Source organism: Lampetra planeri, chromosome 35, assembly GCF_965212315.1.
Source record: "Lampetra planeri chromosome 35, kcLamPlan1.2.h2, whole genome shotgun sequence".
NCBI lineage: Eukaryota > Metazoa > Chordata > Hyperoartia > Petromyzontiformes > Petromyzontidae > Lampetra > Lampetra planeri.
The window spans coordinates 6,668,719-6,682,003 of NC_136141.1; the positions used below are offsets into that span (position 1 = coordinate 6,668,719).

The 13,285-nt window shown below is 47.7% G+C and overlaps 1 protein-coding gene across 3 annotated transcripts in view; it reads right to left on the reverse strand.

The window, feature by feature from the left end:
- Positions 1 to 11,196: 11,196 nt before the first annotated feature.
- The window catches only part of CRYM (crystallin mu), a 44,570-nt gene continuing 42,481 nt past the window's right edge, over positions 11,197 to 13,285 (reverse strand). For all 3 annotated transcript variants that reach the window (XM_078611103.1, XM_078611102.1, XM_078611101.1), the window contains one exon: positions 11,197 to 13,142. In XM_078611103.1, coding sequence (XP_078467229.1) covers positions 13,087 to 13,142 — 56 coding nt within the window. In that variant the 3' untranslated portion in view covers positions 11,197 to 13,086. The remainder of the gene's footprint in view (positions 13,143 to 13,285) is intronic.

Genomic DNA, 13,285 nt, shown 5'->3' on the forward strand with positions numbered 1-13,285 from the left:
ATGTCAAAAAGAGGTATCTCTCGTGCAAACCTACGTCGCACACCTTGGCGCCGTGAAGTGATGTCTCATCACATCACGAATAATGTGTTTCAGAGACGTTATCAGAGGCAGGCAAAATTAAGACCAAAAAAAACATATTGTATAATGTGATGGATAGTTTTGTGGCCGGGTTGAGACATCAACTCACTGCATTCGAGATAAACCGGGCGTAATTATTACCATCCATGATCTATCTACTACTACTTGACACAGTCCTCCCCAATCTTTGCAAGGGTAAATATAAATTGTCTTAAATGCTCACGTTAATTTGCCTAGCCACCCACCCCCTCGAGTCCTAATCACCTGTGCATTGAGGCTGAATCAATGTGGTCTGTGGTTCATCGAGTGCATTCCCACTGACATCATCTTATTCTCTCTTGCCCGCCCTTCGTCACCCATCATCAATCCACTCATCTAATTTCCATCTTTGTTTATTCCACGCATCTACAAATATCCCATCCACTCGTCTCGTTTCATCTCGCCAACCGTCTTGTACCATAGTTATTTCGCTATACAGAACCTTGGTTAAATCGCTATATAAATGTAAGATAAAACCATTATCATCATCTTACAATCTGCTGCCTACGTCCATGAAAAATAGACACCATACCGTGACTTGTTGAAGTTTTTCCCCCTTTTCCCCGGATTAAATCTGTTCATTCACTGACTCACGCTCTCCCCAGCCACCGAAAACTTATTTGAAAAAGCACATCGGTTGGCTCATTCCCTTGCGCCGCATCGCGCACACGGTACGACCTCGAGTATTAAAATAGCTGAATGCACTTTCTCGTGGGTTTTTTTCTTCTTCCTGTGAAATTAACTGCTAAAAATGTCAGTGCACTGCAGGGATTCTATTAATACCCTGTGTTAGGTGAAGTTTAATCATTGTTCGTGTCATGCCTACTCATCTCTAAAAATTCCTTAAACTGTTCGAATAAGTAGGAGCAAATCTGAAGAGGCACGTTTTAATGCCAAAGTAGACTTGTCTCATCTACGATAATTTTTATTTTAAGGTTGACCCCACGATTCCAAGCATAGTTTGATAATAATTATAATTAAGACATGTAACGCAAAGGGAGAGAACGACTCAGAGGCCCAAGGAACCACAGAGAAAGTGGGAAGGCAGCCAAGCGGTGAGGCGACGCCAAACCATTGCCCAAGCTCTGCGGTGCTCTACATATCAAGGTGTTAGTGGACGTTTATACGTGGGATCAAACCGGAGCACCCGGAGAAAATCCACGCGTGCGAGGGGGCAACACTCGATCCCATACAGACGGAACAAGTGGAGCGCACGCTTGCTGTACCGCATTCTCCTGCCGAGGCAGGGTACAAGCACCTCCTCGACGCCAACGGGACGGTTGTGCCACAACATTTGTGTGATCCATCAACCAACCCCTCGCCTACGCAGTCTTGCAAAACCAGGCATAACTCCACCACTGCCCAGCTTGAATAAACACATTCCTGCGGAGGGAGCTGGTAGGAACGTTGGGTTGCTCGGTCAATGGCCAGGGTCAACGGCGGCGTGGTGTATTCCGCAAATATGGCCGACTGTGAGGGCGGGCACAAGCCGGCGTGAGTAGATTGAACGTTGAGTTTTATAAGGGCACCACGGGGTGACCAGCCCCTCCCCACCCAGCCCCACCCTTCCCACCCCCCACCCAGCCCCACCCTCCTCACCCAGCCCCATCCTCCTCACCCAGCCCCTCCCCACCCTCCCCACCCAGCCCCTCCCCAACCTCCCCACCCAGCACCACCCCTCCCATTTTTGGATGCACGACGGATGGACGGACACAATAATCCCCTGTGGGCTGGTGTAACCAGGAGGTTTCTACCAGTATAATTTATAGCAGTTTGTAAATCCACTGCTCTATGACGACCCCTCTCCGCAGCGTGTCAACCAATGGCAGTTGTTTGCAGATACTTCTCCACGCTGGGCGGTGCGAGTTGGTGTTGTTGGGGGGCACTGAGGACCAGTTCAGATATCACTCACCACTAGTGTAAGTGAAGTATTCGGAATGACGGCAGGAAACCACTTGACGGGTAGCACACTTTTTATTAAACCTTGACTTGTCACGATACAACGTGTGGTCACTATTCCTCTGACTATACACACTTCACTTGACACGTGTGGTCACTACCTCTCCCACTACACACTCCACCTGACACGTGTAGTTACTATGGCTCAGGCTGCAGGCTCACACTGCATGCTCACACTGCATGATCACACTACACTCCAGCCCGTAACGTCCGTGGAGCCTACAGGCCCACCCCAGCTTGGGCGTGGGCCACAACCTCTGAGTCCCAAGGGCCGGACCTCACACGGACGTTCGGCCCCGGGTCCCAGGGTTCCGCCTCTGGGTCACACAGAGCCCCGGCCCCTCCAAGGACAGCGGGACTAGGTACCGCAGGGCCCTATCTCTTGCTCCTTCGTCTTCAGTCTTCGCTGGTCACTCCCTCCCCGTGCGCCTGTGCGCACCACCTTATATAGCCCCCGCTCACGGGAGACGGAGCGTATGCGGACCTCGACGTGAGCATCCCCCTTAGTTGACCAATCCCCGCGCGCTTGCCCCAGGATCCCATCGCTGTCAGCGCGCGTCACCGATACCCAGCCAATCACTGCCTCATAACCCCCGACCCCGCGCTGACCCCTGATCCTTCACCGTCAGCGCGCGTCACCAACACACACAGCCAATCACTACGCGCTGGCACACGATCCCTACCCCAGCGCGTATCACCACTACATAAGGCCCCTGGCCTGGGAATGAAGTTCAAGTCAACCTGGCTCACAGCGCGGTGTACTAACCACTGCACCAGGGATTTCTTTAGATCTGCTTTTTGTATTTAATTTGTTGTCCCCCCCCCCCCCCCCGCCAGCACCTCCTATTATCACGGTTGTCTACGTACGGTGCGAAAGAAGTTCAACATTCATACCAAGGCACCTCCCTACAAGCAGTGATTGTGAAGTGTTAGTTAAGGATTACAACCGAAACTCCCTTCGGCCATTGCCTTTGTAAATCAGCAGGCTTGCCATTGCTGGTGGCTTAAGTCTGCACCAAAGTATGGCAAAGGCAGTGGTGGCTCTGGCCCATTGCCCCGGGCCGAAAGCAGCCATTACCTTTTCGGGGTAGGTGCTTTCAATCTGAGTTCTGGCGAGATGATAGAAGACATGGAGACAAGAGCCATCGACGTCGTGCGATTGAGAGAAGAGAGATGGAGGCAGTGGAGAATCTGGCGGGGGTGGGGATCAATAGTGAGGGTGGGGGGGGTGGGTGTTTGCCCCCCTTCTCCCCCCACCAACTCTCTTTGAGATTCAACAGATTGGTATGTTATTGATGTGTATCAATGTGGTGCACTATTTCAACTCTGGAAATTTCCAGACAGCCTCCACCGCACCTGCCCCTCACCCCCCTACCCTGGGAGGTTTGTAGACCCACCTCTGGATTCAGACAAAATGAAGATTTGCAATCAATTAGCTTTCATGTCGACGTCGGCCTGTTGCGTTCATTAGGTTTTGAATTTGAGCTGATATTTGATGCCGAGAGACGAGAACGATTTGAGGCGCCACCTATTTCTCGTTGCCTTACCCTGGCCTGCGCTCCATCAAACATCACGAGGCATTGATTTTTTTTGTTCAGAGCACATCCCACGTGATGAATCTGCAATCAGTTTTTGTGTGTGTGTTCCAAGGAGGAGATTGAATGAATACTCATGGAAAGGCAGCCAAATTAACATCGGGGCTGTTGGGGGGGAGAAGAAGAAGGCATTTGAAATTCTGAGTGCTTTTCAAGCCGTGCAAAAAATCCTCCGAGGCTTAAATGAAGACAGCTGTTGGAATAGCGTTTAAAGCCGTGTACGGCTCTGTCTTTTATGCATGACTGAATTGGAATACATTTTTCATCGTTGCTGTCACTTTGCTTAAACACTTGTCCGAGTACAACCGCAAGACATTCCACCGCTGCTGTAATTTCAGTACTGAAGATTCGTTTTATTTGGGTGGGTAATTTGAATGCCGTTTTTTCAATATATCGTGATCATCTCAAAACTGTTCAGCCTGACGAAATGCTGCGCGTGACGTAACGGTCGTCACGGCATTTGAACCAATCTCTGTGGCGCAGTGGTTCTTAATCGTAAAAAAAGAAATTACGTGAATAAATACACGGGGGTTTGATGAAACAAGGTAAAATGTAACTGACGTGCCCGTGCTTAATTTGTGTTTTCGATCATTTACCTTCTAAAAAAGAAATCTGGCCACGTCTCGCACCCCCAGAAAGGGAATCTCGCTCCCCCAGGAGGTTACGTGCACCCCCAGGTTAAGAAGAAGAAGAGCCACTGCTTTAACCCGACAAAATGTTGGGCATGATGTAACGATCGGCAAATTGGACTCGCAATCCAGAGATGGTCAGTTCCATCTCCCGGCGCGGCACCCCCCCCCCCCCCGCCGACTCTATGCACCCCAGGTATAGTGGGTAAAAGTGTGGGTCCTCCCATCGCTTCAAATACATCTCGCCAGCATGGAAGAGTAGGCCAAGTGCATTCTAGCGAGGCTCTCTAGATGCCCCCGCTAGTGCCAGGTTAATGCCCCATCCCTCGACACGAACGAAAGCCTCGCGTGCCATCGGGACACCGTTCAAAACCTTCACGGGCAGCAGCAAAATCAGCACCCAACTTGCTCTCCTGCGACAAAACAAGCCTCACCGTTTCGCAGGACGCGCGTGGTGGTGGTGGTGATGGTGGGGGCGGTGTCTGACGCCTGTCGTGGCTCGAGGGATCAGCCGCACGCGTTGCTTTGTTGGGGGGGGGGGGCACCGCAACCACGCGGGTGCCTGCGAAAGAATGCAATGTTCAGTAGCTCCGCGCAACTTGGCACCGGACAAGATGCTCAGCTGCGTGCGTTGCGTGCCCGTTTGCCGGAGAGGTGAAGTACATCCGTGTGGGGGTACGCGGGGCACACCGAGAACTGTCAATTCTCGCTGGGAGCATTACCTAACATCCTCCGTTTTGTTATCCACGCGCATGGGAATATCACCGCGCCATCCTCCGTTTTGTTATCCACGCGCATGGGAATATCACCGCGCTATCTGAAGTAGCAACTAATTGACACGTTTTCTTCACGCGACAAACCTTACTAATTGGCTGTGTCCGGCGGTGGTGGGTTAACGACACGTTTATATTTAGGCGATCAAACCCCCAAAATAACCCCCTTAATTATGAATATTTATCGCGGAAGCCTGCGTGTTAAACTAATCCTCCCCCGCTGAAGGACGGCGTGTGCTACGTCAATAACGCTCATGGGACGCGTTGCCGTGGCTGTTCGGATCTTAGAACCAACTGCTGTGAGAGGTCGCTTCCTGTCGTATGCTGCCCCCCCGCCCCCTCCATGCTGCGTGACAACGACTCCTCATGTGCTAAGCTTTGCACCACTGCTTCCCCCCCACCCACCCCCAAGTGTAACGTTACTTGAGATCATACTCTTTGGTTCTTTCGGTAAAGTCACGTAGTTGAGATCAGTTGTTATTTTGGGGAAACTCCATTTCTCGTAATGCATCTAGTTGCAGCACACGAGTTCATTTCCACCATGGCACCGTGTGCAAAGCCTGGCTTGTTTTAAATGCCATCAAAGGCAAGCACGTTCTTTAATCGCGAATTCTGTCGCTCGGGACAAGGGATATGAAAACCCCCCAATGAGAATGCTGGCAGAGGCACAGACGTTACCCAGTGTGAGGACACAAGAAAGGGACTTCAATCGGGACTGACGGATGAGGCGCCTGCCCACCTGAGCCCTCTTTACCGCCAACTCACACACTCAGCAGGAAACCATGGTTTGTTTTCTCTCTCATCCACATTCCCCCACCCACCCACCCCAATGGGCAATAATTCCCACAGAACACTTTGTCCAAGAGTATCCGATCATTATCGCCAAGGTCACCTGCCGAGTGTATTTAATATTGCTTTGGTTCGTTTAGGGTTCTCAAGTGGAGCGAGTTGTATGCATCTGTGCTGAACTTCTTTCGCGCCGTACGTAGCCAACCGTGCTAATCGGAGGTGTGCGGGGGAAGGACAACAAACCAAACAAAAAAATAAGTTGTGAAGAAATTCGTTTTCAATCTAGATTTAAAAGTGCATAGCTCCAGTGGCTTTCTAATATCAGAAGAGCATTCCGGACGGCGCCTGGAGCGCATCTGAAAGCTCGCGACGCAGTGCCCGTCTTTGTTCAATGGTAAGCCGAAAGCCGCTGCGAGGATGACCGGAATTCACGTGATTGTTTATGCACCTTGACGGGAACAGCAAGGTGTCGTGGTTCATTTGTGGCAAGCACTTTGCGTGTAATTAGTGCGACCGTACAATTTATTCGTTCGGCAACTGGGAGCCAATGCAGCTCGGAGAGCACTGGACGGACGCCGGCGGATCTCCCAGTACCCATCTCGACGCATGTGGTCTCTTCTCTGTAACCAATGACTGCATTGAAACAAAGCATCAGATTACGTTTTAGTCCTGCACTTCGACTATAATCCAGCTCGGATAATTAAATATCGCTTTGACGATCATGCGAAGAACGTACTCTCATGTGCAGAGTGGGGTGCGAAAGTGCTGTCCCCTACTATGTGGAACAGAGCTCACTTGAAGGGATCTCAGATGTAGCTCTGTCATGTCTTCTTCCGTGGGCCCTACTCTAACACAGGGTGTTGTACTGCTCTGTGAGAGATCTGAGCGGTCACTTCATCTGACGACGTGACACTGATAACAGAATATGGATGCAACTTGGGGTAAACGATAAAAAAATTTAAGTGAAAAATATGCTGAGAAAAAACGGATAAAGTGTGTGAGTGGGCAAATTTCCAATCAACTCAAATGCTTCTGATGGCCACTGAGAGCTGCAAGTGCATGCCGGATGAGGTGAGGTTTTTTTTGTTATTTTTCTGGCAAAATGCCAAGCAGTGCCTCATGGAAACATGACCCACAGTAACTCCTAACATCTTCATTTCAAGATAATTGAGTGTTTGTTAACATCGTGATTGAGTGGCAGCCAAGAAATGGAATGCATCTGAGTGTAGGTCCACTGAGGAGTTGCAACAATTAATTCAGTTCGTGGGTGGATTGCATATCGTGGGATCACTGGAGATGGCGGAGGCTTTAAGAGCCCTTCATCCGGCAGTGGAATGAACATGGCTGATGGCAATGATAACGCAGTTGTTGAAATCGTGAGACGAAAAAAGCAGGTATCCATCAGTGGCAATGCGCTACTGCGTGTGCTTGTGTGAAGACGACGAGATGCGTGCTAAAGGATGCATCCGATTTGATGGGTGTATCCAACACCAGCAGACGTTTCCTTACATCTCCTCCCATCGTTCCTTGTGTCACGCTTCCTCATGGAACGTCATGCTAATTGTTACAACACATTTCTAGTCTATTGTTATAACACATTTATATTCTATTGTTATAACACATTTATATTCTATTGTTATAACACATTTATATTCTATTGTTATAACACATTTATATTCTATTGCTGCGGGGCACTTGGGGGGGGGGGGGGTTGCCCAACAGAAATCCGATATTGAGATGTAATCACGTGTTCTTGTTTGTTCACCGTTTACTTCTGGGTGCTGTCCGGTTGCTTAGTGACATGTGTGAGGTCACGTGACGTAACTGAAGAGCACGTGCCCTTCCCCCATCTATCTCCCCCCCACCCCCTCTGACCCCCCCACCCAACCCCACAGCCAACAGTTAATCCCCTGGCCAAACTCACACTTGCCCCCCCCAATACCAACTTGGACGGTGGAAAGCAGTGGTGGTGCTGGCCCAATTGGGGGGAGGGGGGGCTGAAGCAGAAATTATGTTGGGCCCCCCTCCCTCCCCTATAAACTCCGAGTGAGATGACAGAGGAAGATATCGAGATAGAGATGTAGGGGGGCGAGAGAGGAGAGCTGCAGACGAGATAGAGACGAGCGATACATTTTATTTTTATCTTGTGAATGCCAAATGTATGTTTTTATATATTAGGATATGAATTCTCGCCGATATTTGGTGCATCCCCATTTTATTTTTTACGAATCCAAGTCTCTTTAAGCTACTTGTGGAACCGCGAAGCATTTGCTGAGTTTGCTTATGCTTTGCACCACCACCGATGGATGGATTTGTCTACTGTGATGTAAGGGGTGTGTTGGCAGGGTGGGTCCAGATTCGGACAAGTGTGGCCGGTAAATTGGCGGCCTGATTGATGTTAAACTCTGCGATAGATAAGCAGCAGGTACCTTTTACACCCGGTGATTGATCCGGGTGCAACCCTTCACCCTTCACTTACATCCCAATCAAGCTTTCCGCTATTCTGGGTGCACAGTCGTTTGTTTTCATTTCCCCACCCCACCGCCCCCCTCCCAAAAAAAAGGTAACGTAAATAGATGGCCAGGTATATTAGGCGGTGGCTGCGACTTGTCAGAACACTAGGCTCACAATATTGGGACCGTCTTTCAAATCCACGCTTCGGGCATTCGTAATGGAAACAGAATTTCTTCGAGAATGTAGCGAGGTCGTGGTCTCAGCCCAGCTGCCAATGTCTGCCAATGCACACACACCTGCGATATTACATACTGTGATGTGATGAACAGCCCTTTGTCAATCCACGGCTGAAGGAGGCTCTCGGCGCTGCGATGTCAGTCGTAAGGGTTGCGTGGCCAACATTGACCATGTTGATCAATGAGGGATTGGTAAGAAAAAACATTTACTCGTGGTATTTACTTGCCATATTCCATATTTATTCGGCATACTTCCCCCCCCCCCCCCAGTACCTCCGAATCTTTCCCGGCACCTCCGATAAGCACGGTGGGCTACACGCGGTGCAAAAGAAGTTAAATGTACGGTACATAGTACATCTCTCACGACCAACGTTTCCACCGTGGTTGTTTCCTCGACGATCTGTACGATCCGAACATGAGCGTAACGTGACGCCCCGGCACGCCGATGGCGCGGGAAGGAAGTGTGTGCGTTCCATACGAGTGCGTGCTCAAATTAAATATACATTAAATAAGACGTGCTGTTTACAGGGTGCTTCTGCAACCCTGTGGTAGGTGAAGTCTTTACTTACAGGTAATTATAAACCAATTAACCGCACGTATAACATTTCACTCTGATATGAATGTATGTTATTGGCATGACGCCGAGTAAATTTTTCTCGCTTCATTTTTCCCACCCCACACATGCACTGTGTTGTAGCTTGTCAAAACGAGAGAATTAACACACAAAGCTGTTTTTTTTCTGGAGCAGAACACACAAGCCAGTGATCGCCGAAGTAGCTGGCCCATTCACATACTGTACATGTAAACCCCAATGGGTTCCAATCGGTGAAACCACCACTACTAAAACGCAAGAAACTGGGGCAGGAACTCAAGAAACAGAGGCACAGAAATATTGAACCGTCCCGCAGGCAATGCCGAGTCTACTTTTGGAGAAAAGTGGTGGGGGGGGGGGTGGAGGGAGGGGTTTCAATACAAAGATCCTATAACCCATTAACTCAGTGTTCTTAATTGCAAGGCCCGTGGGCCACTGGCCGCCCCTGGTGGTCTTTAGTGCGGCCCCCTGCCAATACACGACGAGTAAAAACGCCACGAGTGTGGCGGCCCTCACACTGATGATGTCTTATCGGCGAAAGTGGGCCCCCACCCACTCTGAAAATTAGCTTTACAGACTGTTAGAGCAAGTGTTATTAGTGAGTAGCCTTTAAGAGCAGCACTGGAAATGTGGGTTCAAGTCCAGGCAGCCGCTTGTGATGATAACCAGTCACTAAAGTGTAGCGAGTTGGCATTGGAGCAGCCTGTCCATCACCAATGAAAACTCAGAGGTCGCTTGAATCTATCTTCGAGATTGTGCAGTGGTATCCGCTTTTGTGGGCCGTTCGCTAACACAATGGGTATTTGTGCTGCTCTGCCAGATTTTCGAATTGATTTATGTCCTCGTGACACGAAGTTGAAAGTCAAATACAGATAAATTGGGAAAAAATAAATTTCAAAACGTTTTAAAGAACATTGGAGTGTGGTCTTTACCATGCACACCAGCCAACGTTGTGTCCCGGACGCTGATCACAATGCACTTAGTCCTCATTTAAGGTCGAGTTGACCTGCAGAAGGTCAAGGCCAACTGCAGATACCAATTGCCACTGGAGTGAATGGGCAGAAATCAAGACGCAGGTTAATGGGATCGTAGTCCAGTGCGCTAACCAACTACGTCACCGTCGAGGACCACGGTGTGAAGGATGCAGCCTATTTTTAAATCCTTTATATTAAGTTCGCTTGCTTGCTTAGGACCGTGCAAATCTTTCGGTCGTTTTTTATCCCACTTCCCGTGATCCAATCGAGCTGACATTTTGCACACAGACTCGTTGTGCGTGACAATGCATTTTCGTGAAAAAAAAATTCCGAAATTTTACACTGTTTAGGGAAAATTGTTTAAATAATTAATTACCAATTGTTAATGCTGCCAGACAATCATCTGACCCATATGTGGCAGCCATCTCAAGCCACAGGACGAGAGGACTCTAGCCGCCCCGATGCCACGCATATAAAGGATTTATAGTGAAAAACTTTGTTTTTACGGGTTTACTTGTTTCCAACCATAGTCTGGGTAAACATTTACATGAAGATATTACCGTGCTAAATTGTTTGATGATGTTAAATTCGGAGTCATTTTTAAATGTATCATTTGGGCTCTTAGTGAAACAAAAAAAGTGAAAGTGATTCCATGCTCCAAGGAGCAGAGGCAGTGCTCATCTCGTTTACAGCCCTCACTGAGCCAGTGGTGAAAATTCCACGTTCCTGTGGTAGGGTCGAGTCTCTCAGGAGCACAACTAATTGACTTCCCCACAAAGTGGTACTAATTTTATCAAGCCCAGAGGAATAATGGGCTTAAGTCAATCCCCAACCAGGATTTGGAACTCACAACCTTCCGATGGCGAGGGCTATTACGTTCACGAACAAAAACTAATCTGGTGACTGCTTCCTTGTAAAGAAGTGAGTGCAGGTTGACGTTAGCTGAACGTTTCTAATCGATGCGAGAGCCTTGTTGCTCATTCTCAGTAGTACTTGGTCACGATGCCCAGAAATATAACGTGACATTCAGAGAGGGCTTTCAGCCGGACCAGGGAAGGACTTGCAACACATTCAATCATCACATTTCACAGTTTATTGTACTATTTTTTTTGTTAGTGAACACGAATGAAACAATCTTAGTCCCTAACTTGTGAAGACAGGCATTTGTTCCCCATGATACACATTACATAAGCTAGTCTTAATTCCGTATTCATTAGATCTTTCTGTATTCTAAATTAATTAAAAGGATCACTTAATATGATTACAGGGGGAAAACACAAAATATATTAGCAACATTTTCACAGGTGCAACCGGATTATTGCAAATTCCAATGATATTCTGCGATAGATACATTCAAAATAATCGTCAGTTTAACACGAGTTAATGAGTTAATGATGACGTCACCCTGCTGCTGCTCTATATAAGAACGGGAGACACAGCAGAGCCTCACCATTCTGGCGAATTGCCCGATGATGCTGGATGCAATTACCAGCGAAACGTCGTACTCAAATTGTAAATGTTGTGGTTTCGCGCTTCAACACACCGGTGGGCTAAAGCAGTGAACTAATTTGTCTTTTGTCAACGTGACACTTTTTTTTACTGATTGGCCGTGTCGGGTGGTGGAGGGTTACGACAATTTATAAATAACGCGATCTAAACCCAAAAACGTTGATTATGAAAATCGTGTAAAATTGTATTTTATAGGCAGCCCTTTTTGTCTGAAGTGTTTGCAAAAGTCAACCATGAGTCCAAGGCTTCGTATGGCTCACAACAGCTCACGTTGTGGGCACAGAACATTAGCAAAAAAAAGAGAAAATGTATTTCTCATTGTTCAGATTTTTTTTCATAATGTCCTGTTGGTTTTCAAAGTGATGGCACTTTGAGTGGCAGATCTGTACCAGTAAGGTGCCACGTATGTACAAAGAAATACTTGGAACTTTTTTTTACTCTTAGCTGCTTCACTCAAATAATAAAACTAAAGTGCCACCTCTCCCATGATGTGTGTGTACGGGTTGTGCCGTGTGCCGTCTTCGATGCCTCACGTTTCAATCCACGTGCCGATACTGAAGCTCCCGTGCGATCAGTGAAACGTCGGACAAACGACACACGGGTACAACCCGAGAGCAGGTCATCGGGGAACACGACAACACAACTCCGGTAAGCCCACGTGGCAAGGTGCCGACCGTTCATTGCAACAACAACAAAACTTGCATTCTTGTAGCATGTAGAAAAGTTAAAAAGGATCTCCTGGGTTCATACTCTTAGGTTTTTTTGGTAAAGTGACGTAGGTAAAAATATATAAATAATAAAAGATAAATTATAAAAATTATAGAAGAAATAATAGAAATAAAATAATAAATCACGACGTTACTTGATCCAGCAATCGTGCTGTGACGGTTCCACCTGAAGACGGAAGTTTGTGTTGCCTCCGAAACATGTTGATTTATTATTTTATTTATATTATTTCTTCTATTATTTTTTATAATGTATCTTTTATTATTTATTTATACCTACGTCACTTTACCGAAAAAACCTAAGAGTATGAATCCTTGCAGTCACGAAAGCTTCAAATCTAGGATCTCCTGGGTGTCTTGGTTTCATCGGATTAGACTGTGCATTTAAACGGGGAGACACTTTGCTTTGACTGTAGGCTGTAAAACACAAAGCCACTTTTTTATCGGATTAAGTCAATAAAATAATGTGTTGTTATGGAAGACTAGGAAACTGGCTTTCGTGGCGCTTTTGAAGATCAAAAACATTCGCTCCATATTGACATCCTCCCTTGATCAATAACATTTCACGTCTAACCTGTCAGGTTGGCGACAGCAAAACGTTATCGGCAGTTCGATACAAAGGGCAGTGCAACTCACGATGACCGATTCGGTTGAACACTAAGCGAGGGGAATGACACAAAATGTAAGTGGCACCGATGATTGGTAACTATGATTGGTAATTCACAGATATTTCTTCATTGCAGGCTGTCGTACACCAGCTTGGCTGCAACAGCATCCTCCACTGCCAGCCCTGCACACACCAAAGTTATAGATTTGTAAAAGGTAAAGGAGCAGCTCACGCCACTGCTGGCGGAAGGATCTCCACGAAAGGAAGCTCGAGACCAGGGGTGCCAACCCCTGGGGAACGGACAGGTACCGGTCCGTGGCCTGTTA